The sequence below is a fragment of the Pungitius pungitius genome, chromosome 6, assembly GCF_949316345.1.
Source record: "Pungitius pungitius chromosome 6, fPunPun2.1, whole genome shotgun sequence".
Classification (NCBI taxonomy): domain Eukaryota; kingdom Metazoa; phylum Chordata; class Actinopteri; order Perciformes; family Gasterosteidae; genus Pungitius; species Pungitius pungitius.
This window is the reverse complement of record NC_084905.1, coordinates 4,678,727-4,706,154: the sequence shown is the minus strand read 5'-3', so window position 1 is coordinate 4,706,154 and position 27,428 is coordinate 4,678,727. Positions and strand designations below refer to the sequence as shown.

At 46.4% G+C, this 27,428-nt stretch overlaps 1 protein-coding gene across 4 annotated transcripts; it reads left to right on the top strand.

The window, feature by feature from the left end:
* The first annotated feature begins 856 nt into the window (after window positions 1-856).
* ferry3 (FERRY endosomal RAB5 effector complex subunit 3) lies at window positions 857-26,657 on the top strand. 4 transcript variants are annotated; one of them, XM_037451890.2, is made up of 15 exons: window positions 857-961; window positions 1,375-1,563; window positions 2,052-2,197; window positions 3,208-3,389; window positions 3,936-4,035; window positions 4,206-4,330; window positions 5,297-5,403; window positions 5,558-5,755; window positions 5,952-6,080; window positions 6,583-6,651; window positions 6,763-6,965; window positions 9,241-9,298; window positions 9,510-9,577; window positions 10,612-10,738; window positions 10,909-12,352. In XM_037451890.2, exons 2-14 carry the CDS (start codon window positions 1,383-1,385, stop codon window positions 10,702-10,704), a joined length of 1,659 nt encoding a protein of 552 aa, XP_037307787.1. In that variant the 5' UTR covers window positions 857-961; window positions 1,375-1,382; the 3' UTR covers window positions 10,705-10,738; window positions 10,909-12,352. The 4 variants fall into 4 exon arrangements, with proteins under 4 accessions (XP_037307787.1, XP_037307784.1, XP_037307785.1 ...); XM_037451887.2 differs by lacking the exons at window positions 10,612-10,738; window positions 10,909-12,352 and adding an exon at window positions 25,767-26,656; XM_037451888.2 differs by having other exon boundaries at window positions 10,612-12,351.
* Window positions 26,658-27,428: the final 771 nt, after the last annotated feature.

The following is a 27,428-nucleotide window of genomic DNA, read 5'->3' as shown; positions in this document are numbered from 1 at the left end:
AGGATTAGGTGGTGTCTTTCTAAAAAACGTAAAAAGAAGGCTTATTTGGAAACGTATGGTACAGACACTTTTACACGCTCCCTTACTCACTCAAACTTGAAGAAAACACGCACGCGCGTTTTGACGTGCACGTCATACGGACCTCTCGTACACGCACACTGTCAAGAAACGTTCTCACATAAACAATTCAAAGTATATTATGAACAAAACATTTGAGTTTAAAATCTGCAGCAGATTGATTAGCCTTCTCATCATTTTGACTGAATGTCACTTTTAAAACATATATTCTAGGCTAAATAACACATATATTATACAACATTATTTTTCTCAGTTTGCATGTTCACAAATTATTGTATTGTGTGGAGTCTAACTAAAATCGTCAAGTATCCAACTGATCAGGAACCAAACGAGACGATGGAGTACAACTATAAAACCTCATTATTACGAGGTAAAAAAACATTATTTATATTTTTGATATTTGATATCAACTATTATCTATCAAAGTTATTCATTACCAGGTAATTCATAATACTGTGAGTTCCACAGTATGTTTGTACACTAGCGCATTGTTTAAAAGTATATTTGCCTGTATTTCCCGTTTAATTTGAATAAAGAGCATTCGTAGTTGTATGATCGTTGGCCAGCAGGGGACGACAAAGCCAAAGGAATAAAACTCTCCCTGATTTAGTTTCAAGATCATTCATTAGATTCGTGGCTCTGTAAATCTACTTTGTAGGATAAAAAACAATTCGTATAAAATGTCTCAGATTTACTAAACAATTAAAGTCTAGAGACATATCACGACAGTTTTGATAAACACCCTAAACAATTTTAGATTAATGTTGCGAAAGTGCTTTTGCTGTCACAGCGCTGAAGGCACAAACAATCGGAAGCAGTCAGCTGACTGAATCTGACAGCAGGGCTACTACAGCAGACAAACACCACATTTAGTCATTCTCAGGTAAATCCGACGCTCTTAACGCTCGCACGTTGGTCAAATTAAAGTAGAAGAAAATGCTCAGCTAGACTTGTTCACCCAGAGGTGGCCTCTTTTTATTTAGTCATTCATTTTTAGCTTTAGCTGCGCTGCTAGCTAGCCCGCAGCAACAACAACATCGGAACGTCAGCTGACATTTTACAGCCATTACACATGATGGAAAAACAATGTATTTACCAATTTATTTATGCAAAACAATCCCAAAATCATTTGCCTATGCTGTTTGGGAACACCGTTTTCTCTTCTGGTTTCCTTTCTTATCCCACACGACAGTGAGAATGATATGGCCCGTGCCGATGGTGGTCTTCCCTTCCTGTTTCTCTGCTATACAAAGAGCCCTTGAGACTTTCACGCTTTATTTATTCCCTTTTTTTCAGACGCAAGAATGAAGAAGAACAAAAGCAAAGCGAGCAGCACAGCTGAGAAGGAGTTCGTGTTTGAGTTCAGGGCAGGGAAACACAATTGTGTCCTCAAAGTGCCTCTGCAGTTTCCTGCTCAAGAGAACATCTGTGACCTCCATGGACGCCTGATTCTGCTGCATAAAATACCCTGCTACATAGAGAACGGTGAGTGCTGCTCCGACAAAACCTGAATTGGCTTCTCAAGCTGGATTTCTGGCGTTCATCCCAATTCTAATGTTAAAATTAGGTGAGCACAAGCTCAGATTGTGGAAACTTAAACAGAAAATGCTGCTCTAAAGGAATATATAACAACTATAACATCTTTTTTCTTATTGCCCAATGCTTCTCACAACACTCTTTGTCAAAATCCACTAGTATTGGACATAACTGACACAAAAGGACAGCAAATGGTATTTCAAGTGTTGATTTAAATTGTTCAAATCTCAACAGTCATATTCTGGTTATAAGAGATGAATCTATGAATCTCCCTGCACGTCTTCGTGGGGATTAACTGTTATTGTCAGAATGCACGATGTTATTTTGAAACCTAATTTAATCCAACGGAGCCAGTGCGCTGATTTTGCAATGTAGCACTTTGCTTGCACACAACATTGAAATTGTGTTTTTTGCTGTGTTTTCACCTCTTCCTGTAGAGCTAAAAACCTCCCTTTGCAACTTTGTTGAGACTGAGACCATCCTGGATTATGACAGAGAGGCAGAGCTGGCGCTGCAAAGACTCACAGTGGGAGATGTAGATGTGAACCAGCTCACCAACGCATGGACCAGGTCTTATGTGGAGGTAATTGCATATTTCAGTATATTATTGTGCATAAGAACTAAAATGCATTATTTTCTTGTCAGCTCTATTATCAGTATTTGCTTGACTGGCTTCACAGTCATGGTTCGTTTTCTTGGATTGATTTGAAATTTCTCACATTTGTGAGTGGATCTGTTTCCCTCGGCTCCGATTGTTAAAGCCACTCATCAGTTTCTTTTAGTTTTATGAGTTACTTGTGTCCCCCTGGTGGTACACAAAGTGGTTGCACTTGTATAGTACAAAATATCACACTTTATTGGTATATATTATATTAGTGAATAATGCCACAAATACAGCTTTTATTTACTGACTGAAATAGATGCACAGCTCTACTTTTAGTCTTTTTAAAGAAGTAGTGCCGTGCATCTGCATATGAATTATTAGTCCATTCTTGAGGAAAAAAAAAACAAAATCTCATTACATACGCCAGCATGTGAACTTAATATCTCTAACCTTGCACTGGGCTAAACTTTGATGTCTCCCAAAGACATTGATTATGTTGCGTTGGGTTGCACATACACGAGTGAAGGGTCATCACTTTATATCAATGATTAATACATTCTTGTGACACTCAGTGTATTCATTCCACGTACATCTACTTCTAAGAAGAATCTTCTTGCCCACACATTTCTTAGATGGTGAACGTCTCTTATTACTTCTGTCTCTGGTATTTGTAAAAAACCGAGGGCAGCCACAGCGCATGTTGTGAAGCGCCTCCGGCCCGCTGCTCTCGCACGTCTAGGACCGGCTACACGTCCACATCGCTCTGCAGTCACACAGAAATACACATGCAAGTTTTTCCAGTGCCCGTCATGCGTTTGGTCTCAGCATAAGTCTGTATAAATAGAGGAGTTTCACATTCTGATACTGTTTGGATGTATTTTTGAACGCTTCCCACTGAATATCAGCATCTCACTGGCCACTCCCCCCATGCAGCACATAGTTTTTTAAATTTTTTTAAACGGCAACTCTCTTTCTCCCCTCTGCCTCAGACGACGCTGGAGCACGCTCGGCCCGAAGAGGCCAGCTGGGACGAGGACTTTGCCGATGTCTACCACGAGCTGATCCACTCGCCGGCCTCGGATACCCTTCTCAATCTGGAGCACAACTACTTTGTTAGCATCTCCGAGCTCATCAGCGAGAGGGACATGGAGATTAAGAAGCTCCAAGAGAGGTGGGTCTCTGTAAATTAGACCTGTACAGGTGCTAAAGCTCTTCTTGCCTTCTGTATGTTCAGCTTGCTCTCGTTGGTTCACTTCATTCGGTCCATTTTCACTTGGTTCTATTTTTGTTCGGGACCCGCCGAAGGAGACTGAGTAGGATGTTTGTCCTATACACCTGTTTTAGTACTTTAGTGTTGACGGCCACCAATAGTTAACAGATGTTTTTTATTGATTTTGGCTTTAGTGATTGGAAAATATCAATCTGTTAGTGATCAGCAGATGGAAATAATTGTAGTGTTATCGTTTGACGTCTTTTGGGCAAATGCGAAAGCTGCATTGCTGAGGCGGTCCACGCACGGCGGTCCACTTTTTTTTATACTTCACCAAATTGACCGTTTTGTGCTAGTCCATTACATACAATAACATAAATCCATTCAAATTCAAGGTTGCAATGCATGAAAATAGGTATAACTTAATGGGGTGAATATCTCAGAGGGCTCTGTAGATAATGATGTATTTCCCTATCAGTCTAGTAAATAATTTCCCTTGTCTGACAGGCAAGCCGTTGAAATGGACAAAGTGATGCATGAGCTGGGAAATACTTTGAGTGACCATGATGTAAATGCAGTCGCCTCTCAACACTTTGATGCGCAGCAGGTAAAAAAGGAGTCTGGATGCTCTGCATCATTGTTAATAGCAGGTGCCCTTTGCTCCAAGTACACAGTAATCATTTTACCACAGACATTTCAGGGGTTCAGCTTGTGAAGTGTCAGATTTGCCCCGGCCTACTCAGTTCCTCAGTGGGTGACTTTGAGTTCATTGAGCAGGTGTTGGAGAACAAGTGGGCCAGTGAGCTGAAGCAAGTTACGGGCATTCAAAAGCACGAGTATCAAGAGTGGGTCATCAGTCTGCACCAGGACCTGCAGAAGTCCAACAACAGCAGCCAAATCAAGTGAGTTTGTCTGCATGTATTTGTGTACACACAAAGACTGTGTAAGCCAGTTGGATTCGTGGGAAAACTGAGGAATGATCTGTGTGTGTGTGTCAAGTTCATATGTGATTCAGCATTGAGTCGATAACCCTTAACACAGAGATTAGGAAAAATAAGGTTATAAAAAGAGGGATCTAAATGGTTAAAGTAACTTGTTAAAAGTTCTAAAACAGTATGATCCTGACTAAATGGTTTAAATATCCCGAATGTGAGTTGTACAAGTCTTGACTTGAGGTCAAACTGACACTTAACTGACAGGACCGTACTTATTACTCACTTACTAATCCTTAATGTGGAATGTCGGATGGCCCTTTTTAAGTACATCCCTCATTTACATATAAACTGGTGAATACAAGAGGTCAAAAACTCATCAAAGCTGGACCAATGCTGAGCTTTATAACTTCAGTTAGGGCCGGCGTTGTTGGATAAGAAGTGAAAAGTGTTTACATTCAGGTCCTACACTCCTCTGGGTACATTGGATCTTCCATCAAAACACAGATGCCTCCAGGAGCTGTATGGCTGCCCCCGACAGCTCTTAGCAGGGTCCAGGCAGCTGATGCAGGGTCAGCACTGGATGTGCTGACCCTGCATCAGCTTCCTCTCATTATCTTGTTATGTGTTGGTGGAACTTAAAACTTCCACATCAGCACTTTGAACACTTTGCAAACAAGCATTGTTTAAGAATCCAGGTTGCAAATGTAATGCCAAATTAAGTCCTGAAAGCCAAAGTGGAATCCTTATCACATTTACAGTTACATTATTTATTGTTTTTGAGTAGCCACAGGAAACTGCTGCTGAAAAAAATAAAAGTGCCTTATCCTTATAATAACGTGTTTTCCAGGCTGCATAGATAAAATCTTCCAAAACATTTCAAAGCAGTAAAAATAGTAATAATCGGGGGGATTTTTCTGCACCATTTATTTCCAGTGAGGAGATTAAGGTGCAGCCCAGCCAGCAGTCGGAGCTGGCGGACTCCGGAGCCAGGATGTTTGAGGAGCAGCCGCAGCTGGAGGAGAGTTTCACCATTCACTTAGGTGCTTCACTTCTAACAAGCGCTCCGAGTCCTCGTGCAGAAATCTCACCCAACAGCCTCTAAATCACTCGCATCCATTTGAGACTGTGTGGAGAAAAAAAAAAAGGCGTATTGACGGGAGCCACAGTTCAACGCGTGATCACTTTCCCGAACAGGAGCGCAACTGAAGACGATGCACAACCTGCGGCTGGTCCGGGCCGACGTGCTGGACTTCTGTAAGCACCGGCGCCACGGCAGCGGCGGAGCCAAGCTGAGGCGGCTGCAGACGGCCCTCTCGCTCTACTCCTCCTCCCTGTGTGGTCTGGTGCTGTTGGTCGACAACAGGGTCAACTCCTACAGCGGCATCAAGAGAGGTAGGGGCTGTTTTCTCACTTTAGAGTGAGTGTTCAAAGAAGGGGGATAGCGCGCCTTAAATGATATGTTTAGAGAATAGGGCTCCATCCTCCTTTTATGGGTGTTGTTGAAAGTGTTTTAGGTATTTCAGTTTTTTTTTTTTACTAACTTTAACTTCATGCATCATTTCTTGTTGTGCGTCGACCACCCCCCCAGACTTTGCAACGGTTGCAAAGGAGTGTACAGACTTCCACTTTCCCTTCCTGGAGGCGCAGCTGGACGAGGTGCAGCAGGTGTTGCTCTATGCCAGAGCCCAGCGGAGCAGCAAGCAGAAAGAGCAGCCCGGTCCGACTTTCGGTTCCTCCGCCGCATCTGTAATAGAGACAGAACATTTAGAGAGGATTATAAACCAGACTGAGGAATGTAGTTGATCATTCTTTTCTTTTTTTTCTTTAGCCAGCCATGCATCACACAGGGGTTACCTGGTTATTGTACAACATGGCAGTACAGTACACGGTCACACCGTCTTTAGAGTAGCCGGATTTGGCAAATTTCTTCTTAACATCCAGAATATATTGAAGTTGAAGTCAACTTTTAACTAACAGTCTCTTCAAAGTGGACACAAGGGGAGTGCGTCTGTGTAAATGTCTGCCTTGCAGCGCAGAACTTTACTAAGCTGGAACATTGGATTCAGCGTAATGCCGGGGATTAAATAGAATCAGGAGGTAGGAGACACTTTCTCGGGCTGCTACTGCACTGAGAGAAAGTCTGTCGTGTATAGAGACATTTGACAGAATTCTTTCCATGTACCGCTTTTCATTGTATTCCTTAACCTATTTCCTCACAGAGGTTGCGCGGAACGGAGGTGACGATAAGAGCAAAAACGTCGAAAGAAATCCGTCCAACATCCTACCAGGTAATGGTTGTTGATTTTGCATTGGGCCGCATTGGTTTGAATCCACATGATTCTGCACACCTGCTCTGTCAATGTGTCACACGCTGCACCTTTGCTTCGTCTCACCCCAAGGTGAGTTCTACATCTCGCGGCACTCCAACCTGTCCGAGGTCCACGTGGTGTTCCACCTGTGCGTGGACGACAACGTGCGCTCTGGGAACATCACGGCCCGGGACCCGGCCATCATGGGCCTGAGAAACATCCTGAAGGTCTGCTGCACGCATGACGTCACCACCATCACTGTCCCGCTGCTGCTGGTCCACGACATGTCAGAAGTAAGAGCAGCTGACGCCTGTTTGTGCGGACGAGGGGTCTTTCTCCACCATGCTCTTCACAGGGGTCGTGATAATGTAGTGCAGTAATACCCCATGTAGTGCTCCTCCTCACCCCTCTGTTTGCTTAAGCATTGTTTATGTTTGCGGGACAAAGAAAGAAGGGTGTGTGTGTTCTGCCTCACCCCTTCTTCCATCCTGCACAAGTTGAGACAAATTGATCCATGACAAAAGCCAGTGGATTTAAAAAAAAGTGTTTTAGTAGGATAGTGAAGTAATTAGTTACAGCTGTGTAAGGGATGGGTTGTTGTGGACTTATATCTTAATGCGGTAGCCCGGTTTGGGGTTGCACATTTGATTGAAGGGGCATTTGGGCTTTAATTATTATCCCTTCCGGACGGAAAGTCCTTCGCAATATAAAAATAATAGAATTAAAGTTTTTTTTTTTTCTCGTGCACGGATTCCCAATCAGGGCTACCAACACGTGGTGCTGAGGGGTTTTCTGCAGGTTCAAGCAAATAATTGCGGAGGAGCTCCACACAGTCAATGAGCAAGCAGGGAAGTTAGAGCAGAGCTTAATGAAATAAATAACTCACTAACCTTTTGCCACATGTGGTCGGAGTATGAAGGCAGTAGTGGAGTGTCCATAGCTTAGGTTGATGGACTCCCAAGAGGTCAGAGGTCATGTTCGAGCCCTGATATGGTCCCATTGTTGCCCAAGGACACCTCTGCTGCTTCACAAACTTCCACAATTCGGACTTTTTTTGCCCTTCTTTGGGCAGAGAGGGCAGAAGACCTCACTGGCTGCAGGGGTCTGCGTGGCCCTAAGCGATGGCCCTGATGCGCTACGTCCTCAGCGGTGACCGAGCATGTCAGCCAACAGCTTATTACCCAGCTTCTAATCCAAGAGGGCAAAGTAGAGGGTCGGGAACTCTTGTGTTTACCAAGGACCTCGTGTGTGTGTGTGTGTGTGTGTGTGTGTGTGTGTGTGTGTGTGTGTGTGTGTGTGTGTGTGTGTGTGTGTGTGTGTGTGTGTGTGTGTGTGTGTGTGTGTGTGTGTGTGTGTGTGTGTGTGTGTGTGTGTGTGTGTGTGTGTGTGTGTGTGTGTGCGTGCGTGTACAGCCGCACTCTGTGCTCTCACACCGCAGGGAGAGAACGAGAGAAAGCTCTCAGTTTCGGATCAAGCAGAGTTCAGCCGAAGATCCCATCGCAATGAGGTGGAATTTTCATTTATATCTGGGGATATCTGGAATTAGAAAAACATTTTTTAATTTATTTTTAGTATTTGGCCAGCTGGAAAACTAATGAAGGAACACATTAATTATATTAAAATGAGAGTCTCATAAGATGGGATGTACATTTCATAAAGCCTCTGGATTGCACTCCTGCCACGTCATACGATTTCCATCCTTCTCCGGTCCAATCAAGAGTCTTTGTTTACGTAACCAGAGGCTTCTAACTTTTGAAGCCTCTAGAGGAACTTTGATTAATAGGGCTTCTGGTTCATCTGGTCCATCATCTATTAGTCGTCTTCCTTTCAGCCTTGTTTGCTATTTAGTGGTGATTTAGGCCTGTTGGTACAAGCCTCCTCTTGTGTTTGGCATTGAAAACCCTGTAGTTTGTTTTGAAGATCTGTGGAATGCACGAATAAGCCAGGGCTGGGCCTCTTGTTCATTTTCTTTGATGTCCACCCCCCCCCCCCCCCCCCCAGACAACTCCAGAAAGTAAAACTTACACATCTTGACAACACTTTTGTTCATTTTTATGCTAGTAAGAAGTGCATTCACCTGCCTCGATAACTTGGCACCGACCACACCTGCCTTTTGTAAGACTCCAGCGAAACGGCAGGGACAACAACAAAGTCTTTTGAGTTACCGTTGCCTCATGTCGGCGTTGCTCAAGTCTGTGCGATTGATCTGGGGGGCAAACTGTTTAGTGGGTGATGGCGTTCTCATGGACCTGTTTGTTGACAAAGAATGGGTGCAACCCAGCGGATGAAAAGTGTGTGTGTGTGTGTGTGTGTGTGTGTGACTCTACTTGTCTGATGTTGTGAGCAAAGGTTGACTGCAGAGACGACTGCCTGCTGAGGTCACCGTGTGAAAACCAGCAGTCTGCAAACAAACGTGACTTCACTTAAACGTTATTTGTGTGGATAGAGTCCACGCTGTGTTTGACTTGGTTAATATGTAATCCGTACAGTATGTAGAATTGCTGTGCCTTATTTTTTTTTGGGAGTTTTGATCCTCCAGCATATCTTCTGTGTCTTACCTCTCTGCAGGAGATGACCATTCCGTGGTGTCTAAAGAGAGCAGAGCTGGTATTCAAATGTGTCAAAGGTAAGATGGACATCGGACAACCTTTTCACTTTGGGAATTATTTTCTTGAGCTTGTAGGCTCCCCCAAATATGATCACTGTCACGACAGCAAGTCACATTCCCACTTGCGTTGGTCCATAGTCTGCAGTGTGTGGTGTGGCCTTATAGCAGAGATCTGTCCAGCCCAAGACAGAGACAGACGTTTGATTTGTGAATGACTTTCTATCCGCAGGGTTCATGATGGAGATGGCCTCATGGGATGGAGGAATATCCCGCACAGTCCAGTTTCTAGTGCCAAAGGTGAGAGGCGAACGAACCACCCGTGTTTTCGGTCTTAAAACTCTTTGCCGAGTCGGCGCACAATCGTCCTTCTGAGTAAACAGATCTGTTAATGCACCAGAAATGTCTACTCAAGGACACACCATCACAAAAGGAGCACCTGGCCCGGCTGTACGTGGCTTAGAGGAGAGACTGTTTGAGCAGCGTGTCATAAATCACGGATTATACAGCCCTAGGTTCTCTTGACCTGTGTTTACAAAGAGCTGAGAGACGTCATCCTCATAATTATGTGATAAGCAACGGGATTAGCTTTCCAGCACTCAGGCGTAATCTTGAAGTAGAAGTAAAAAAAGGCCAAAAACATCCAGGTCAGGTTTTCTGTGTCTCCCTGCTCAGGCAGTTGTGTCTTTCAGTTCCGGATAAAGCCCGGCTGTGCTTTTCTCGTGGTCCTATCTGGATGCGCCTAATAGCTTTTGCGGTTCGTCTGGAACGCAGCCGGAGCCCACAGCGCCTTCTCGTGCTGACAGGTTAGGATGATAAAAACCAGCGGCATCAAAGGACCCCCCCCCCGGTAGCATGGGCTTCCTGTCGGCTGCATGCTCAGACACCATCTAAAATAGCAGCTCCGAAGCAACATTGCTACTTGTTGTTTGAGGCACACCGCTGCGCCTCAAAGGGACGATGCGACCAAACAGGCGCTCTGCGTTTTTGATTAACTCTTATTTGACACCCGGCGGTGCCAACACATCGCGCCAACCCCCCCCTCCCCTTGTTAAAACCTGTCAGCCGCCCGCCAGAGTCCACGTCATTCGAGCATCTCAGCCACTACTTCCTCAATTAAAAAAATGCTGTGATGTTGAACTAAAAGGCACAGTAGGCCTGTTAACACTCTTTGCCATGAGGTCTCATTGGTTCCGCCTTCCACCGTCAAAGTGATTGGACTGAAAACGTATGCGAGGTGTTGTTTTCCCCCCCCTGCTGATGCACTAATCTCAATCCTTTTCTGCTCGCTAATCCTGGCTGCGTTTCTCTTTTTTTTATTTTTTTATTGACAGAGTATCTCCGAGGAGATGTTCTACCAGTTGAGCAACATGCTGCCTCAGATCTTCCGCGTCTCCTCCACCCTAACTCTCACCTCAAAGCACTGAATGCAGCGCGTCGCCACCTCAAGGCGTTCCAACGGTAGTGAAGATTTTATGACAAAGTAGCACATGGGCCTCGTTCTTTGAAATTGGGTTAACAAAGATGTGCAAAAAAGAAAAAAAACGATATTTCTAAAGTAAACAAGCGACGTTTGGTGAGCCTTGTTATTTTTGCTGAGCTACGCTGTAAATCCTTCTTCTCCAAAGCAGCTGTTGCAGTTATCATTTCAAGCCGGCGGGGTGCGGTTGACGTCATGACATCAGCTGCCGGGGCCAGGAGGGTACCAGTTTCTCTTTTTTAAAGCTGCGTCCTGTTGCTTTCTGCCCGTTTGAGCGGCAGCATACGGAGGAGAAGGGTGTGCTGGTGAAGTTGTTGTAACTCGCTGGTCGGCAAGAATTAAGAATTAAGTGTCCACTAGAGCGATGAAGCAGAATAGTTGCAGGATTTGGACAAGTGCGATCTAACTGTGATGTGTCTTTTGTAGTGTTTTAACGTATATGAAGACAGTGTTAATTATAATAATTATTATGTTAATTATAAAAACTCTGAATTATTTTTAAATGGCCATTGATCTCCTCTTTAAATATGTTTTTAAAAGGTTTCATAGACAATATGTGGTCCCTGTCGCCGTCCCATTTCAAGTCCCAACGTTTGATCACACAGTTTGGCCACCATGTGAGTCTTCACACCCAAAACCGTTGGGGCCGATGTTTGGGAGCTCATTGGTCCAATGAGAAGGGACATGAACGTCGACTCCTACGGCGCCAAAGATTACTGTCGTTGATGCTGAAAGGAACAACGTGTGATGGTTTTTTCATGCTGCATTGCAGTAACTTGTAGTGAGGATCACTCTGCTTGTGTCTGTGTGTGTGTTTGGTACCTCCCTTCTACATCTGTAACAGCAGGTGGCACTGTTCCTGAAGACAAAGATGTACCGAGGGGGGGGACCACACCGCCACTTACACACTTTGTCTCTTTGTACAAGAGGTTTAAAGATATTAAATTTAAAAATAGTGTCGGCCGACCCTTGAATTTCATGTTAGTCCTCATGAGCCGGTTCAACACTTGAAACTAATCAGATGTATTTTCTGTATATTCACTGTATATGTTTACATTTTTAATGTTTGAATAATAAAACGCTCTCCACACAGATTTGATGTAAATTTCTTCCCGAAAGCCATTATAAGCTTGCAACAGACTTTCCCATTTTGGATGGTGAGCTTTTTTTCGCCCCCTCTGCCAGCCATGTACTGCTAGTGGCGTTTGGTTCAGCATTTTATTCAGTGTGGATGACTTATCCACAGGCACATAATCTCTTTGAAGTTAATAAACCCTGTCATTCATCGGAATTACATTGCTCCTGCATATAATGGTGGTCTTTAAGCCATTTCAGACGGACGGAAATCAATTCAGCTTGACAGAAAGTTGGCCACGGCTATGCTCAGAGGTGGTATTAGGAAGATGTGTTGAGTTTTGGCGTCTCCTCTTTCCGGATAAACAAGAAGGCCATTCGGTTTGATTTGGTCCAATTGTAACTGTTTATATCACGCTGCCATGCTGAGAACCCAGAATATTTTGAGAATATGTATTGCAGAGGGTTTGCCAAGCAGGTGGTTGGTATCGCTGGCCTGCAGCGTTGGGTTTCCTTGGGAAGAGAACACCTCCCTCTCTCTGTTTTGTACAGCCGATTAAACGGATATCAGGACTACAGCACACTAAGTTATGAACATATAACACGCCGCTGTTTTATCAGTAATGAGTCTAGTATTTCAGAGTGAGGTAGACTTGAGCAGAACATTTTCAGTGATAATTAGTCTGAGGAAATGGCGTGTCAGTGCTCTCTTAACAACAAAATGGTAAGACACAACAATAACAGGATAATTTGAACGAAAAGCAAAATGATGATTCATGTCACAAAACGTTGAGTTAAGTGAGGAGTAATTATAGTTTAGTGTTTGTCCAGGTGATGACTCATACTCAGAACGAGGTAGAACATTGGCATTAAATAGTCATTCTAATGACAGACAGTTGCCGCCATAATTTATTTTTTTATGTAACGACGTCACAAGTGTCGCTACCGGAAGTAGCAAGGTTTGGCTTCACAAAAATAAAGTTGCGTGTGATCATTATGAGGCAGTTTGAAAACATCACAAAAACGATGTGCGTGTCTTAATTTAGTCAAGTGGGAACATATCTTCCAATATTCATCTGTTTTTTGGTCTCACGAGTTATTAAGATGTTATTAAGCAACAAATGGTTCAGTCTCGGGGGCTTTCGCTCGTTTTATTTGATGAAACGTAAACCGGAAGCTGCGGCTGTGATTGCCGCTCGCTTGACAGCGCTTGTCACAGCAGGGTATCTGGCTCTCTGAGAGTTGAGCAGCAGCGATACGTCCAGAGCGAGCAACTTGCCGCACGGATCTCCCGGAGCTGCGCTTAACTCGAGGTGAAGTTGGATTTAAGAGAGTCCTTCAACGAAGTGTCGTCTACCGGTATAAACTTGACCGACACTTCCTCTGTTTAGCATCGTTTGTGAGTCACGAATCTGACGCGGTACTTTTGTAACCGAAGCGTCGCTGCGTGGGTTGAAGCGTATTCATCGTACGTGGCTGCCTTTGACCGCTTCGAAATCTTAAAAAAAAAGAAAGAAACGGATTTAAATCGCCACACACACACGCGCGCGCCTGCGTGTGTTCCTCTGGCGGTGCGCACTAATCCGTGCGACGCCAAAAACGTGATTTTCAAAAAAAAAAGTAAAATTGTCTTTATGGAAGCGTGCGGTTGTGTTGATCGGTCCTGAGTCCGAGGCTGAAAGGTGCAGCCTATGGTCCAGCGGCATGGTGCTTTCTGGAAGTCCCGTCCCCCCCCCCCCCCCCCCCCCCCTCAGCCCCCACTATGCTGCGTTGTCCGTGCGCACACTGAATTGGTGCCTGGTGCCATGGTGGCAATAACCGACCGTCACAAGAGCCCCTGCGATGTGACACATGGCTCTATATTTTGTTTTATTTGGGGTAAGAGGGTTTCATGGTGCCCTGTTTGGAAAGTTGCTCCAGAACTCTTCCAACTGGCATCGAGCAGCCTCCTCCTCGTTGTTTTCATCCCCCGGTCCTCATGTTGTGGGTTTCAACGCTCTGAGAACCAGCTGCGAACACAATCAGGTATTTGATTGTACTGGAATTGAGAAAACATTTTTTTTATTGTGTTAGCCTTCACATTTCTACTGTGGATAAACAGAAGGAAATCTCTTGGGTTTGGAAGCAGTCCTCTCTTGTTGTAATCCTCAGTGGGAATATATTCTCTACCAGCTGTTCAGGCACATTTCTATTAAACTCTTGGATCAACCTTTGCCTGAAACGATCCACTTATAGTGGGTTACTGTATCACTTTATTATTGTGTTGTAAAAGTAAAGAATTGTTTGACTTTCTCACCGTTGAAATATGAAAAGGAATGTCTTAGAGTGGACACTGCATTGCTTCTGTTACCCTGTTGTTTCCATGCTTACTTTTGTCAGACCTCTCTCATTTGAATCTCTAAAGGATACAGTGTGTGGAACATGAACTACAATTTCTAGCCTAAACTCTCTAGAAGCTGCAGTTAAGAGCTTAAAGTTTCCGTGTGTGTGTGTGTGTGTGTGTGTGTGTGTGTGAATCTGTATTTTTGGCTTGCACTACACCCTTCATGATGGAAGACCACATTAAAGGGGGGAGAGGATCAAGAGGTTAAACAGCTCTAACCCATGACAGGGGGACTTTTTTTTGTCACCATGGCCGTAACACACAAAGACCCCCCCCCCCCCCCCCCTCCCTCTCCAGAGGCCGCTCGAGTGCGTTATTCATTCCACCCAGGGAAATGGACTCTTCTCCCTGAACCCTGTGGAGCCCCGGCAGCTCTCCTCATCTTTGTTTTCCTCTCTTGTCTTAATTTAGTTTACTCATAACCAACCGCCCTGGTCCTCCTTTTCCCCTTTTCTTATGAACGGACACAAAGTCCTCTTTTGTCTCCTGCTCGCGTGTAACTGATCCCCAGTGGGGATACAAATGAAATCAACAACAGACAGAACCACCGCCGATCAGAGAGGGCTGATCTCAGAGCAGCTACAACCCCCCCCCCCCCCCCCCTGTCCTCCCCTAACCCTCCGGAGCGGCTTCGGATCCCCGGATGCTGCGTGGCTCGACCGGCTGGCTGTCCCCCGAATGCTCTCTGACAGCCCCCGCCCCTCCCGCCATGCAGGGTATACTCGCCCCCCCCGCCGAGGACACCAAGCTACTTAGGCCTACCGAAGGCTTTGCGGTTTTTAATCGGTGGTGTCGGCTGTTGGTCTCCTGCTCGCAGTGCTTCTAGTGCAGACAGGTGGTGGATTACTGCAGTTCGGGTGGTTTTGATTTTTTTATTATTTATTTATTTATTGCTGGCATTTCCCAATGCCTGAAGTTTTTTTTTTTTTCTCTCTCTCTCTCTTAAGCCCCGGCGTCCTCTTCGGAGCCTTGTGTGTCGCGTGTAATCGCAGGCACATGCAAACCGTCCAATGGTTGTCTCTCTCGCTTCAGGGAGCCGCGGGAGACACGCGCTTCAGTGGGGAAATCGCTGTTTTCATGGCTCTCGTGACCTGCTTCCTCCACCTCCCTCTTGGTTGTAGCCCGATGCGTCAGGTGTCAAATGAGATGCATCCTTTTTTTTCCTTTTTTTTTTTTTCTGTCTGCGCGTCGCTGCACCAGAGATTTGGGTGTTTCACGTCCAGGCTGGAGGCCTCATGCTGACTCGGATGTAGTAAAATGATTCAGTTGTGCGTGGTGTGTTTTGGTTGTTATCTCTACGCAAACAATCAAACCACTTTGGCCTCGAGTGTGTCTCTCATGCGCTAATCACTGAGAAAACACTGAGCTCATTTGTTGAAACAGGAGGAGAGAGAGAGAGAAATGTCGGCTGAACATTCACCACTAATCAAAAACAACTCGGTGCTAGAATGCACATTATTGGACCACCTTAACTAACTGGGTAGTGAGGGGAGGGCGGCGGTTAAATATTAAGTCTGGTTCCAGGATTATTAACGGCGAGCACAGGGGCGCACACGTCAAAAACTCTGTGTGGCGTGTGCCAAAGCCCTCTGACAGTGGAGCGTAAATGGCGTGAATGGAGTCTTCTTTTTGCCAGAGGGGTGGAGCCATTTTCAATTCGATCCTCTCAACCTGTCCTTTTTAACATCTGGGATACCAATGCAGTACCAGTCAACAGTTTGGACACACCTTGAATGAAAACGCTGTGGTCACAGGTCGGGTCGTCATTCAATTAAGTGACAAGGTGTGTCCAAACTTTAGACTGGTACTGTCTGTCCTCTCCGGTTTGACCTGAAATTGCTAAATTGTGTGTGGGCGCTTAAGGCTTTTTCTTAAGCAATCATCATTATTTGTTGTTAAATCATTTTGTAATTGAAAGCTACACGCGCTGTAACGCAATGGGTGATGTGTGCCAAAGGCGCCGGAGCTTCGGCAAACAGTCACTTAGTGAGTTATGGGAATATAAGTGGCGTTCATTTGGTGTGGCGGATGATTATTGGCTGAGGCATCACACCCACCACTGTCCTGTAGCAGCCTGTAACCACAGCGCTGTCATGGCTCAGAAGAGGTGAATAAGCGAGACTAACTCGCTTGTTTACCGTGATTTGGCCATTTGAATGGTTTTATAGTGATTTCTTAAAAAAAAAAAAAAATTGTGCAATTCCTATAGTCGTTGTTTTATAAAAAATTAAAAAGAGGTATGCAGGCTTCCATTCAACAAGTTACCAGTAGCTAAAAAAAAGTCCGCACTCGATTCCTCTCTAGCGAGAGAAATGAGCAGAGCCCTCGGTCTGACCCTCTCAGCGTCGTTTCACCCACGAGCCTCTCTGCTGGCCTCGTTCCCTCCGCTGACCTCACTCCGTCCCGCCCACACGCCTTTGGAAGTGCTGCGTGGCACCCGAGGCAAAACGGCCCCGGGGCTCTGTGGAACAGAGCGCCGCACAATTCCACGCGTGAGAGTTGGGACATGGCTGCTAAACCGTGGTTGAAATCCACATGAGACGGGTCCTGGGAGGGTGGGATGGAGGGGGGGGGGGGGGGGGGGTGTTAAGGATTGCAACACAGGCTTGTCCTCAGACATTTTCCCATGGTGATAAGGACTTGGCCAGATGTGTACCATACACAATCACACTCCCCTCTCCTTGACTGAAGTCAGCGAACCCCTAGCAGGGGTGTAATGTGGCACGACTAGTAAGGAGCAAACCACGTAGGGGGCTCAGGGCGCCAAATTTGGAAGCCCCCCCCCCCCCTAATGATGATTTCTTACTTAACGTCCAGAAACAACCGCAGATAGCTCTTTGAAGTGTGGCCCTGTGAATGGATGGATGGGGGGGGGGGGGGGGCGGCTGAAAGGGCATATTCTAAAAGACACGGCAGCGCTCTCTTTCATGTAAGCGAGCTGGAAGGGACGCTGTTGACTGTTGGAAGGAGACCTTTTGATATTTGAGACGCTCCGCGCCTTGGGGAGAGGATTGAGCTTATGATTTCAGTCAATATCATCTGCAAGCTCTTTGTTCCATGTTTTGTCAGAAACGTTTTGTGCAGCAGGCTTAAAGGGGGGGGATCAGCCGCGATGGTCCCGGTACCAGCTCGCAAGTGTGAAAAGGTGTCTGGATAACAGTAAACGCCGTCCCCTTAGGCGACTCCTTTTTGACATGGAGGGGCCTGACGGAGGTCCAGGGGACAGGATTTGAGGTGGCTGAAGGGAAGAGTTCTCTTGATTACACGTTTATTTTGTCTTCCTGATTTTTTTTTTTTTTTTTCTTCGTCTCACGCAGCCGACGATTGACATTTTCTTTCTTGATCCCCAAATACGCCCCAGGGCAGCCTTCCGCCTTCTGGAGTGTGCGTTACTCAAGACAGGAACGCCGTGCGAGGCTTCCTTATCGTGTTTTTAATGTTTTTAAAGGGAAGGCTTCATTAAATTGGAATGCATCTGCAGAGCACTCCGTGGTTGTGGGCAGGATGTTTACTAAAATGTTTTGTGTGTGTGTGTGTGTGTGTGTGTGTGTGTGGCTTCATGCCTTCCTGTCCATGCTGCTGGTTGCAGAGAGAGAGAGAGAGAGAGCAAGAGAGGGAGGACTTTGCCCTTCTCTTCCATCTTTACCATCTGGTTTGTGTAGCATTTGACTGAGGCGTTAATCATTGTGCCCTTTAGGGCCGCTACTGCTTTGACAACAGCTGGAAAATGGACCTGTTGATGTCCATCTGTCCTTATTCCTGTCAGTCTCGCTCGGGTAAACTGTATCCGTGCAGCAGTAGGGTTCATGACCGTGGTGTTGGAAGTTTCTTGAAAACAGCTGGAAAGGCCTCCCCGGCTCCATTTCCGCTTGCCGAAATGTCTTTCTGCCCTCCGCTTCCTATTTGTTTGCTGACTCCGCCTTTTTATTTTGAGAAACTCTAAGCGCCAATTCATGTCTGCCACATTCATGCGCCTTTCCTTCTGTGGCTAGAAGGGATGCATCATGTGAAAAAAACTCTCTTGTGTCAGGGTGTTTTTACGAGAGTTGCTCTTTATGTTGAGTGATCCTGTATCTACATCCTGTATCTAAAATGTTAATGTTTTGACTCAAATGTATAGTGGTTTTTTTTGTGTTGAATCGCATTTAAAGTTGTATTTCTTCTCATATGAAATGCTGGAATATCAACATGTTTTTCAAAATCATGTCTTAAAATTAACCCCATTGACCTTTCCTGAGAGGCCGTCTCAGTTTTTTCTGTTTTCTCGCGCTGTCACACATTTCATCTCAGGAGAAAAAGACGTGTCCTGCAGCGAGGCTCCTCTTTGGGAAGCAAGCGAGTGCCGCTCTCACATATTTCTTTTAAAGGAACATGAAAGCAGCGCTTTTGCTTTGTGCTCTGAATGTTACATTCAGGCACCTCTTCGTCTTCTAATGGAGGTCTAATGCTTTAGTGAAGTACTATTTTCCTCTCAATATTTAAACGGAAAAATGAAGCTTTGCTTCTTTTTTTCTTTCTCAAATGGTGTGTTTCCATTTATTTTGGAGGTATTATTTTGTCCAAATCTAAATTAAAAGGGGAGATTGCTTCAGGGATTATTCGACGGGGCAGAGGTTTTGGCCCTTCTGCTGTTGACTCCTTTCATACTTTATCAACTTTATCACAATGGAAACTGCATTCTGTGGGGAAAACCCTGCATTTCTCTGCAATCCACAGCAAATTTCCATGAAGGCATTTGTTTCTTAAGTCAACTTTTTGGGCTTGAGTTTATCTTATCTTATCGGGCGCCAGAGTAAAACATTTATAAAGCGGTTCACAGCAAACTGGGTAATCTCGGAGTGGATGCAGTATCCCGTGGGCCTCTGGGCGCGCGCGGCTTTGTCAACGTAAACCCATCATTTCATCATCGCGTTGCGAGATAAGAAAAAGCTCTGGTGGGATCCTTAAACCTAAGGGAGCAACAAGGAGGCTCCCGGTCAGCCTGTGAGAGCGCAGATGACTCGTGGCCAATGTTAATCGTCTGGTGCTCTCGTTGGAGTGGTGCTAATCCCCAGGGGCGCGACGCGTTACATCGGGTATGTAGGGTAGCTCCGCGTTTAACGCGTTTGAGCACCCGCGTCACGTATTTACTCGAAGGTTAATTTGGTACGGACGCACACAGCGAGTGATTGATCTCTTCCAGCCCATCCTCCGTGCTGCGGGTAATGTGGTTGACATTTAGGCTCCACTGGATCCCTGCTGCGACGTCGAGAGCAGCCGGCCCTTGAGTTCTATTTCCGACACACTGTTTTGGTTTTCATCGAGGCAGAAAGCAGGGTGTCGCAGCTTATTATGGGCACCGTGGAATCACAACCTTCCGCTCCTGCCTCTGTAGCTAAAGCACAGTCACCACGTGAACAATAGCAACTCTGGAGGCCGGAAGGTGGGCAACGCGTGTGACTTTGGTGCCGCGTCCGTCCACGTAGCGACGGAGCTATTGGTAGAAAGAGCTGTCAGGTGGCTGGGCAAAGAGAGTTTGTTTTTGTTGACTTGTACTTCATTGTTCGGACTTCAATCAGGTTATTCTGGGCCGGGACAATGCAAACCTTCTTTCTCTTTTTTTTTCTTCTTTTTTTTTTTCCCTGCAAGCTTGTTGGAGATACGCATGTTTGTACTCGAGGCGGGTGGTGGCGAGCCATTAAGATAGTTTTAGAGGACGGGCAGTGTTAGTTTGGTGTTGGCTTATCCATTATTCATTATATATTTATTTGGTGAGTCAGGACTCAGGTGTCCAAGGCGAGTTTGTGACGCTCTGGCCTCATCCAAAAATGGCATTTTCCAAATTTTCTTCATTTTTAGGCCGGTGCCGCTCCTGCAAAAGGGGAAGTGCCTGCCAGCAGCCATTCCCCGCACTCTGTCTTCATATTGATCTGCCTCTGGGCTCCAGAAATGGGGATTCCTTCAAGCCAGCCGTAGTCTAATGACATTACTCCCCCCCCCCCCCCCCCCACCCCACCACCAACACCACCACCATTAACCACCCTTCCCATTTTAGAGCTCCCTTCGCTCCACTTTTTCTTTTCTACCTCTCACTGTTATCTAATTAAAAGCTTTTCTATAGAGGGCTAGTCTTGGCCCCCAGGCATGGGGGTACAGAAATGGCAGCCTGCCGGGGGTTGAGTGATAGTGTGTGTGTGTGTGTGATTGTGTGTGCGTGTGTGCGTGTGCGTGCATGTACGTGTCTACTTACTGGCTGGAATAGTGAACCAGGAAAAGGGTTAAAGCGCTCATGCAGCAGTGTGAGCCGGACTCAGACTGGGCTGCAGGGGGGAGGTAATGAGAGAGGGCGGGAGAACATGATACTCGGTCAAGGGGTACAATACAGAACCTTTAGGGAGTTGTTCCAGATTGAGAGAAAGAAGTGTTGCGGGGGGGGGGGGGGGGTGTTGCTGTGGGGCCGTTATGTCTATTCATTCTTTGTGTCAAGCTTTACTACACCGGTAAGTGTCTCTGTATAATATTCCACATCAGGGTTTAAAAAAAAAAAAAAAACATTTTTGGGGAGACATATACGAACAGAAGGTGACAGAATTCCTCCAGTGCTTTGGGATTTCCCCAGTTCCCACCTTACAGGCTGAGGCACACGAGGGAGGGAGGGAGGGGAGGGGAGATAATGGGAGGGATGCAAAGGAGGTGGGTGAAATGAGAGAGGAGGGAAGAGGGGACACGTTAAAAGGAAGCCGGATAAGAGAGAGTCTGACTCTCGGTGAAGATGTGCTTTGCCAGTGGAGGGTGTCGATCGGATAATAAGTATGAGCTGTGCATGTCTGTAGTTGGACCTTTGGAGCTTCGCTTCTGTAGCGGGTGAGTCTCATTTAGCCAAATGGCTTCTCTCCATTTGTACTTTCAACATTGTTCCATTGTCTTCCTTCAATGTGCAAACAAGAATAGGCATAATTAATACATGGCTTTGTAATGGGGAAGAAAACGCACATATTTAGTCCTGCATTTGGGATTTTTGTCGCTGCTGTCCTTCAGTCAAGACCAATGTTTTTACTCTTAATGTGATGAAATGAAACTACCTCCCTGTTTATTTTTAGGGAAGTTCCATTGTTTCCTTTTTTTTTTTTTTTTTAAAGCCATGTTTTTGCATCAAAAGAACTGCCCATAGCATCCTCACAAGAACGCTTTCTATGTATTGATCAAAAGGTAATTTTGGAGTTATTAATTATTTGACTTGAATATGATTTTCAGGTTACAAATAAGGTGACGTGATCCTTAAACGGGTACTGAGTTAGTTTGACCACTAAACCCAACAACTAATCATCATTCAACATACCATCCTTCAACAATAAACGGTTTGTTGGTCAAACCTAATTAAGATCACGTCGGCTCTATTAACTGAATGCAAGCACACCTGATCGCGGTTGAATGAGAACTCATTAGCGTTTGCATTTGCCCCCCCCATTAGTCCTTTCACCTTGCCACAATAGGTTTTCAGTGCATAGCCACGGCCCGCGGGGCGCCGAGTTATCGGCCGCATTGACTCACAAGAGGCGACGCGGCTCAACTCTGCTGCTCTCCATTGTCGCGCTATTTGCATGAGTCCGTATGATAACAGTCACCTCCCTGAGCCCGAGCTGCCTTCATTCTCTCGTGAGGACAGAGCTTCCCTCAGTTCGCCCTCTAACACACACACACACACATACACATACACACACACCCTAATTATCCCACGCCAGAGCTGCCCATCGCAGACTGCATTCCTCACATGTTCACCTGATAAGAGCAATTTGCACGCGCGTGTGTGTTAAGTTGTATCAGCTGCAGTCTCCTCCAGATAAGCACGGACTATTTTTTTTTTTTCTCCCTAATGTTGCAGCCCATTGATGTAGAGATGCTTTTTTTTTTTAAAATACTGTACTGGGGAATTCCTGTGTTGTGAGTGAATTCGTAAATGTGAATGTTTTCTTTGATGATGGAGCTACTGTCGATCCCTCTCGACTTCGTTTCCCTCTTTAATACAAAAAAAGACTTATTTTGAGGTATTGAGCCGTATTAGGTGCAGATGATTGAGCACAACATTTTACACTAGACCCTCTAGTAATGGACAGCCATGCGTCTGCCGGCGCTGTCTTTGACATGCCACGCCGGTCACGTGATTTGTGGTGAAAGGACGGGTCGGGGGTCACCGTGACGGATGTGGGTCTAAGATTACAGGCAATGGGGGTTAGGGTCAGCCCGGCCACGGCTGTCATTCAAGTGAGCGCGGGCAGAGCACAAATCAAACGCGGCACTTTTTAAAACCGTTGAATAAGTTCCGTGTTGCTGTCGAGGTGTGAGTAGCTGAAGGAGACTGCGTTTTTGGCGGTCTAAAGGAGGTGGAAGGGAGCTTGCTACCAGACGCTTGTCACAACCTTCCCCCGATCGGCAGCACAGAGGGAAGCCTCCGTAAATTATTATTTAAAGGTTAAAGAAATAAAGATTCAAAACACCCGCCTAAGGTGAGTGTAAATAAAATGTAAGCATTACAATGGGCTAATGTGTCACGTCGGCCGTCACTGAGGAGATGAGATATTAACACCGTGTGATGCAAATGTGGTCAAAGACGGGTTTGAGATGTGACAAGTCACACGGGTGTCTAGAAAGTAGGGACGATCAGAACGTACAGTCGGCACACTGGCCGCTTTGAGATGACACTCCCACTGTCCAGAGGATGCAAAGGCGGACCTCTGTAGGTGCAGATAGGGACTGAACACACATCACACCAATGGGTGGGGCATCGACGGGCCTCAGAGCTGGGGCCCTTCAGCTGGAGCCTGGACCAGGCCCTCTTTCTGAGGTTACTGCAACCACCGCCTCCATGCGCTTGTGGCTCTGATGTCATCGCAGAGCAATTCTTTCCCTGCTTTTCTTCCACACGCAGCTGAGACCCCCCAAGTCCTTGCCCACCCAACTCTTTATACACGCCCACCCAACTCTTTATACACACGCACTCTTTCCAAATCCTTCCATCTATATGAACACTGCGTTAAAAAAAGGCTTGCAAGTGGACTTGGTGGCCCACTATATCAAATTACTCTCCCTGGCACAATGTATACAAAGGCCGTTTTGTACCGTTAGGATACGTCATTTAGAACTGTTCTTTAGTAGGGGGCCTACGGCTGAATAGGGCATAGTAATGGGGCAATGGCAGAGCTGACAAAAGTCCCCCCCCCCCCCCTCACACACACACAAACACACACACACAGACCCCACCCTCCCACCAGCAGCATGGCTCAGATCGTTTTGTTCAAGGTGAAGAAGAGAGCAAGGCAGCAGGAAGTACAAGAACAGAACAATTGAAAAAAATAAAAAAGTTACAGTGTGCAGAGGGAGAGAGCTGTTTGTCCATCCGTGTGTGTGTGTGTGTGTCATTAAGTGAGTGGTGGAATGTGTGTGTGTGTGTGTGTTTTCCTTCCTCTGCCCTGAAGACGCCCGCTCGAGAGCTCTGTTCTGCTGTGTGCCAACGCCACAATCACGCTAACGGCCCCATATTCGCAGCACACAAGTGGACTTCATTTCTATGTTTGACTTTGAGGTGGATAAATGGAGTGATAAATGCGTCGCGCCGCGACCGCTGTTCCTGCGTGTCCTGACTCTGACTCGGCACTCGGCACTCGGGTCAGGACGCACGCAACCGTTCCATTTTTAAAAACCCTGGGATCTGACTCCCAGACAAGCCGCAGACGCTCGGGTGGACAAATCAGATTTCTCTATTCTTGCCACCGGGAGGAGGGGGGGGGGGGGAACTTCTGTCTTCAGTGAGAACATCTGACGGAGAGTCAGCTGGGGCCACAATTGAAAGCATTCAGATTGGGATTCAGAACCACCGAAAAGGCACAACCAGTCGTGTCAAAAGGGTGCTGTTAGAATGCAGTTCAGAGACTAAGCTGACCTCAGGGGTTGAGCAAGGGTAAGGACGGGGTGGTGGGGGGGAGGGTGATGTACACACACACACACACAATCGGCGGCTAGGGGGGGGTTGTTGTTGCCAGACAGGCCGCCGGGGCAGAGGCCGGTCCCCCGATGGGTGTCTTTCAGCGTGCCCGGGCTGGGTGGGAATGGGATCTGACGGGTGTGAAATGGTCCTCTCTCCCAGTGACCAAAGGGCCCCGCTTGCTGCGGCCGGCTAACACTGCCGCTTTGTCCTTCAGATTCTCAAAGAGCCTGCGTGTCAATGCGGCCCACAATGCCCGGGCCGGGCACCGTAGGGACTCTGACGGCATCATCGACAACATTCGGTTGACATTGCTGATTCTAAGGTGGGGAAAGGAGGGGCAGGGATTCAGATGCGGGGCTGCTGGGATGCCTGAGACGTGCTAGCGGGGGCTAAAATACAGACGTTTGTTGGTAACTACTGGATACTTTCAAACTAACTGGCAACAAGCCGCTGTAGTTCAGGATACGTATCCGTGGAATACTGTACGAATCGGATGAAATCACCTTCTGATCAGAGCATGTTTCTGTTATTCGCCACAGCTTGTTGGAGATTATGACTTTTTTCCGCTAGGAGGGAACAGATGGGCACCATTGGCAGAAAATGATCTCACCAAATGCAAATATAGCACCTTGTTGTGTCTGTTTGCGGTGGTTCTGACTGTTCCTGCTCTCTCCCTCTGCTTTAAAAAAAGAACGCACACCTCACTGGTGGATGATGGGTTTTTTTTCTCCTCATGGACAGTTATCTAAGTGCACACAGATTGCAAGCAGCCTGATATGCTTTCTGTTTTTTGTAATGAAAGTAACACCTCATTACTTCAGATGAATATCAGTCAAATATAAAACTTCTTAATCTCCTCAGAAAGGCGGGACTAGGATAGGTTGAACATACGGTATCTTTAGCATGGGGCCTGTGAGGAAATATCAGCTATTCTCCCTGGGGGGGGCAGCAATCTTTAAATGGGTGGTTGGGTCGTCTGTGAACGCGAGACGGCGTGCTTCACATTTCAGATTAAAACACGCGCCGTGAGGTGTCCTCCCTCTCAGATGTTTTTAGGTGCTGAAGACCTCCTCCTCCACGTTCGGCTGAACAATGGTATATTCTGAAAAGGGAAATCCAGAGAGAACTGCACAGCTTAATAATGCCGATAATGACAGGGTCAGTCGGGGAGAGGCTCCCTTCTAATACCAGAGTTATTATGAAGAAAGGGAAGGGAAATTAGGACTTAGATTTCTTCATTTAAGGTTTATCTTTTGAAACTCCACCACGCAGTTCTTTGAGGACTTAAATAAAGGCGAGCAATGCAGCGAGGGGGGAAGGGGGGGGTGAAATTACATTTTTTTTTCCTCTCCAAATGGTTCTGTGAGTTGTGCCACATCGCTCCAGTTGACTCATCTCCTCCGTCCGCCTGTTGTTGTTGTTCCTGCTGTCCTAAACCTGTCGGCGAGGAGCTCTGACACAGCTTATAGATGTCATTTCTGCTTAAAAAAATAAATAAATAAATTCAAGCGTCTGGCTCACAGCCGTTTTCAAATAGAAGTTTCCTTCCATGTCTCACAGCTCTCCTCCTCCATCTTCCCCTGCTCCTCAGATCCACAATGCCGAGAAGAGGATGAGTCCCCCGGGTCGTCCGAGACATCCACCCGTCTTCGCTGCCGTCCCTCCCCGACGGTCCTCTCGTCCCACCCGGGACGGATCCTCCGCCTGCCCGCGCTGCCCCCCCCCGCCGCTCCCCACTCGCCGGCCACCAGTAGTGGCCATCCCGGAGGCGAGCCCGCCCGTGTAAATATGCCCGGCTGGAGGTCTCAGTGGCGTCTGGTCCTGCTCAACTCCCTGGCTTGCGGCCTGGAGATCTGCGTGGCAGCTGGGATCACATACGTGCCCCCCCTGCTGCTGGAGGCGGGGGTCCAGGAGCGCTACATGACCATGGTGCTAGGTAAGGGCTCGGGATCTGGTGACCAGGCCTCTTTGTGTCGACATGAGGCTGAAAAGAAATTGGATCTCATTTTAATCAGTCTAATTGCTTGTGGGCAGTGGTTCCGTTGAAGCCGGTGCAACAGATGGAAAGGGATTTGATGAGTTTGTGTTGACGCGGCGATGAGGAGACCGGGGTGTAACCGTGGGGGTTTAAGCACAGACTGCGCCTCGGGGCTCCTGTCGTCTTTCCCATTCAGGTCATAAAGACATAATTGAGGACGTTGCCGAAAGCAGTGGGTCTCTCCTCTGTTGTTTTGGGGAGGCGGTAATCGGCGTTAATTGTAAGGCAGCAGGAGAGCAAAGTGCCCGGAGGAGGAGCCACGGTTTCCAGACAGTCTGAGACATGTGTTGCTTATTGAGGTTCAGGGCACTCACTTCACTTCACTGAACTTTGTAAAACAAGGAGCATCTCTGAATTCACTGAATGCATCACATCCACTTTCTCTTTTGGTTAGTTCACACAATCACAGGCGTGATCTTCATCAACAAAGGCCTTTTGATTCATTTGTTTTCAAAGAACAGATGCAAAAATGGCGATTTTCTTTTATTACGTCATCTTCACTTTCTGTGACCCGTGAACTTAAGCGACCGTTTCTGGAATGCAGAGAGGTGACGTAGAGACGCCTCGTACGGCGCTGCTAGCGACCTGTCAATCACAAAAAGCCTGCCCTAAGGTCTCGTGCACTTAATGGTCTATTTAACTCCAATGAACATGATTCTGCATTGAAGAAGACTTGAAGCTAACAATTGAGATGAAAAGTCTGTTTACTGAGGTAATAAGTAAAGTTTTTTTCTCATACTTTCATGCAAGACTTAGTTTTGCAACTGGATATTAATAAAAAACCAGCCTCAACTAGTTTGTTCCTTAGACATTTACTACATTGTTTACTACATTTTGATACTAAGGCGCACTTCAAGTTGATCAGTAAGTAACAGCAACCTGAGATGTGTTCAGCTCTACCCTGTAGAACACCTTCCTCTTCTGCACCTGGGTCTTACATTATTATTTTTTTCAGGACCTGTTGAGACCTCGTTAATCAGCAACCCTCCTGTATTTTGCAAAACGCCCCGTTGCTGCACGCGGGGCTTAGTGGCACCCAAGATGATTGTGATTAGTATAAAGAAAGCTCTATAGCAGGCAGAATGATGGGGGACAGGTCGGGGTCAGATGGATGCTGAAACTCCAAAGCAGTTTCCACTGGCGTTGTGAGCATGTTGTTTAAAAAAAAAAAAAAAACACCACTTATTGGTTAAAATGAGAAGAAGTTCTTTTAAT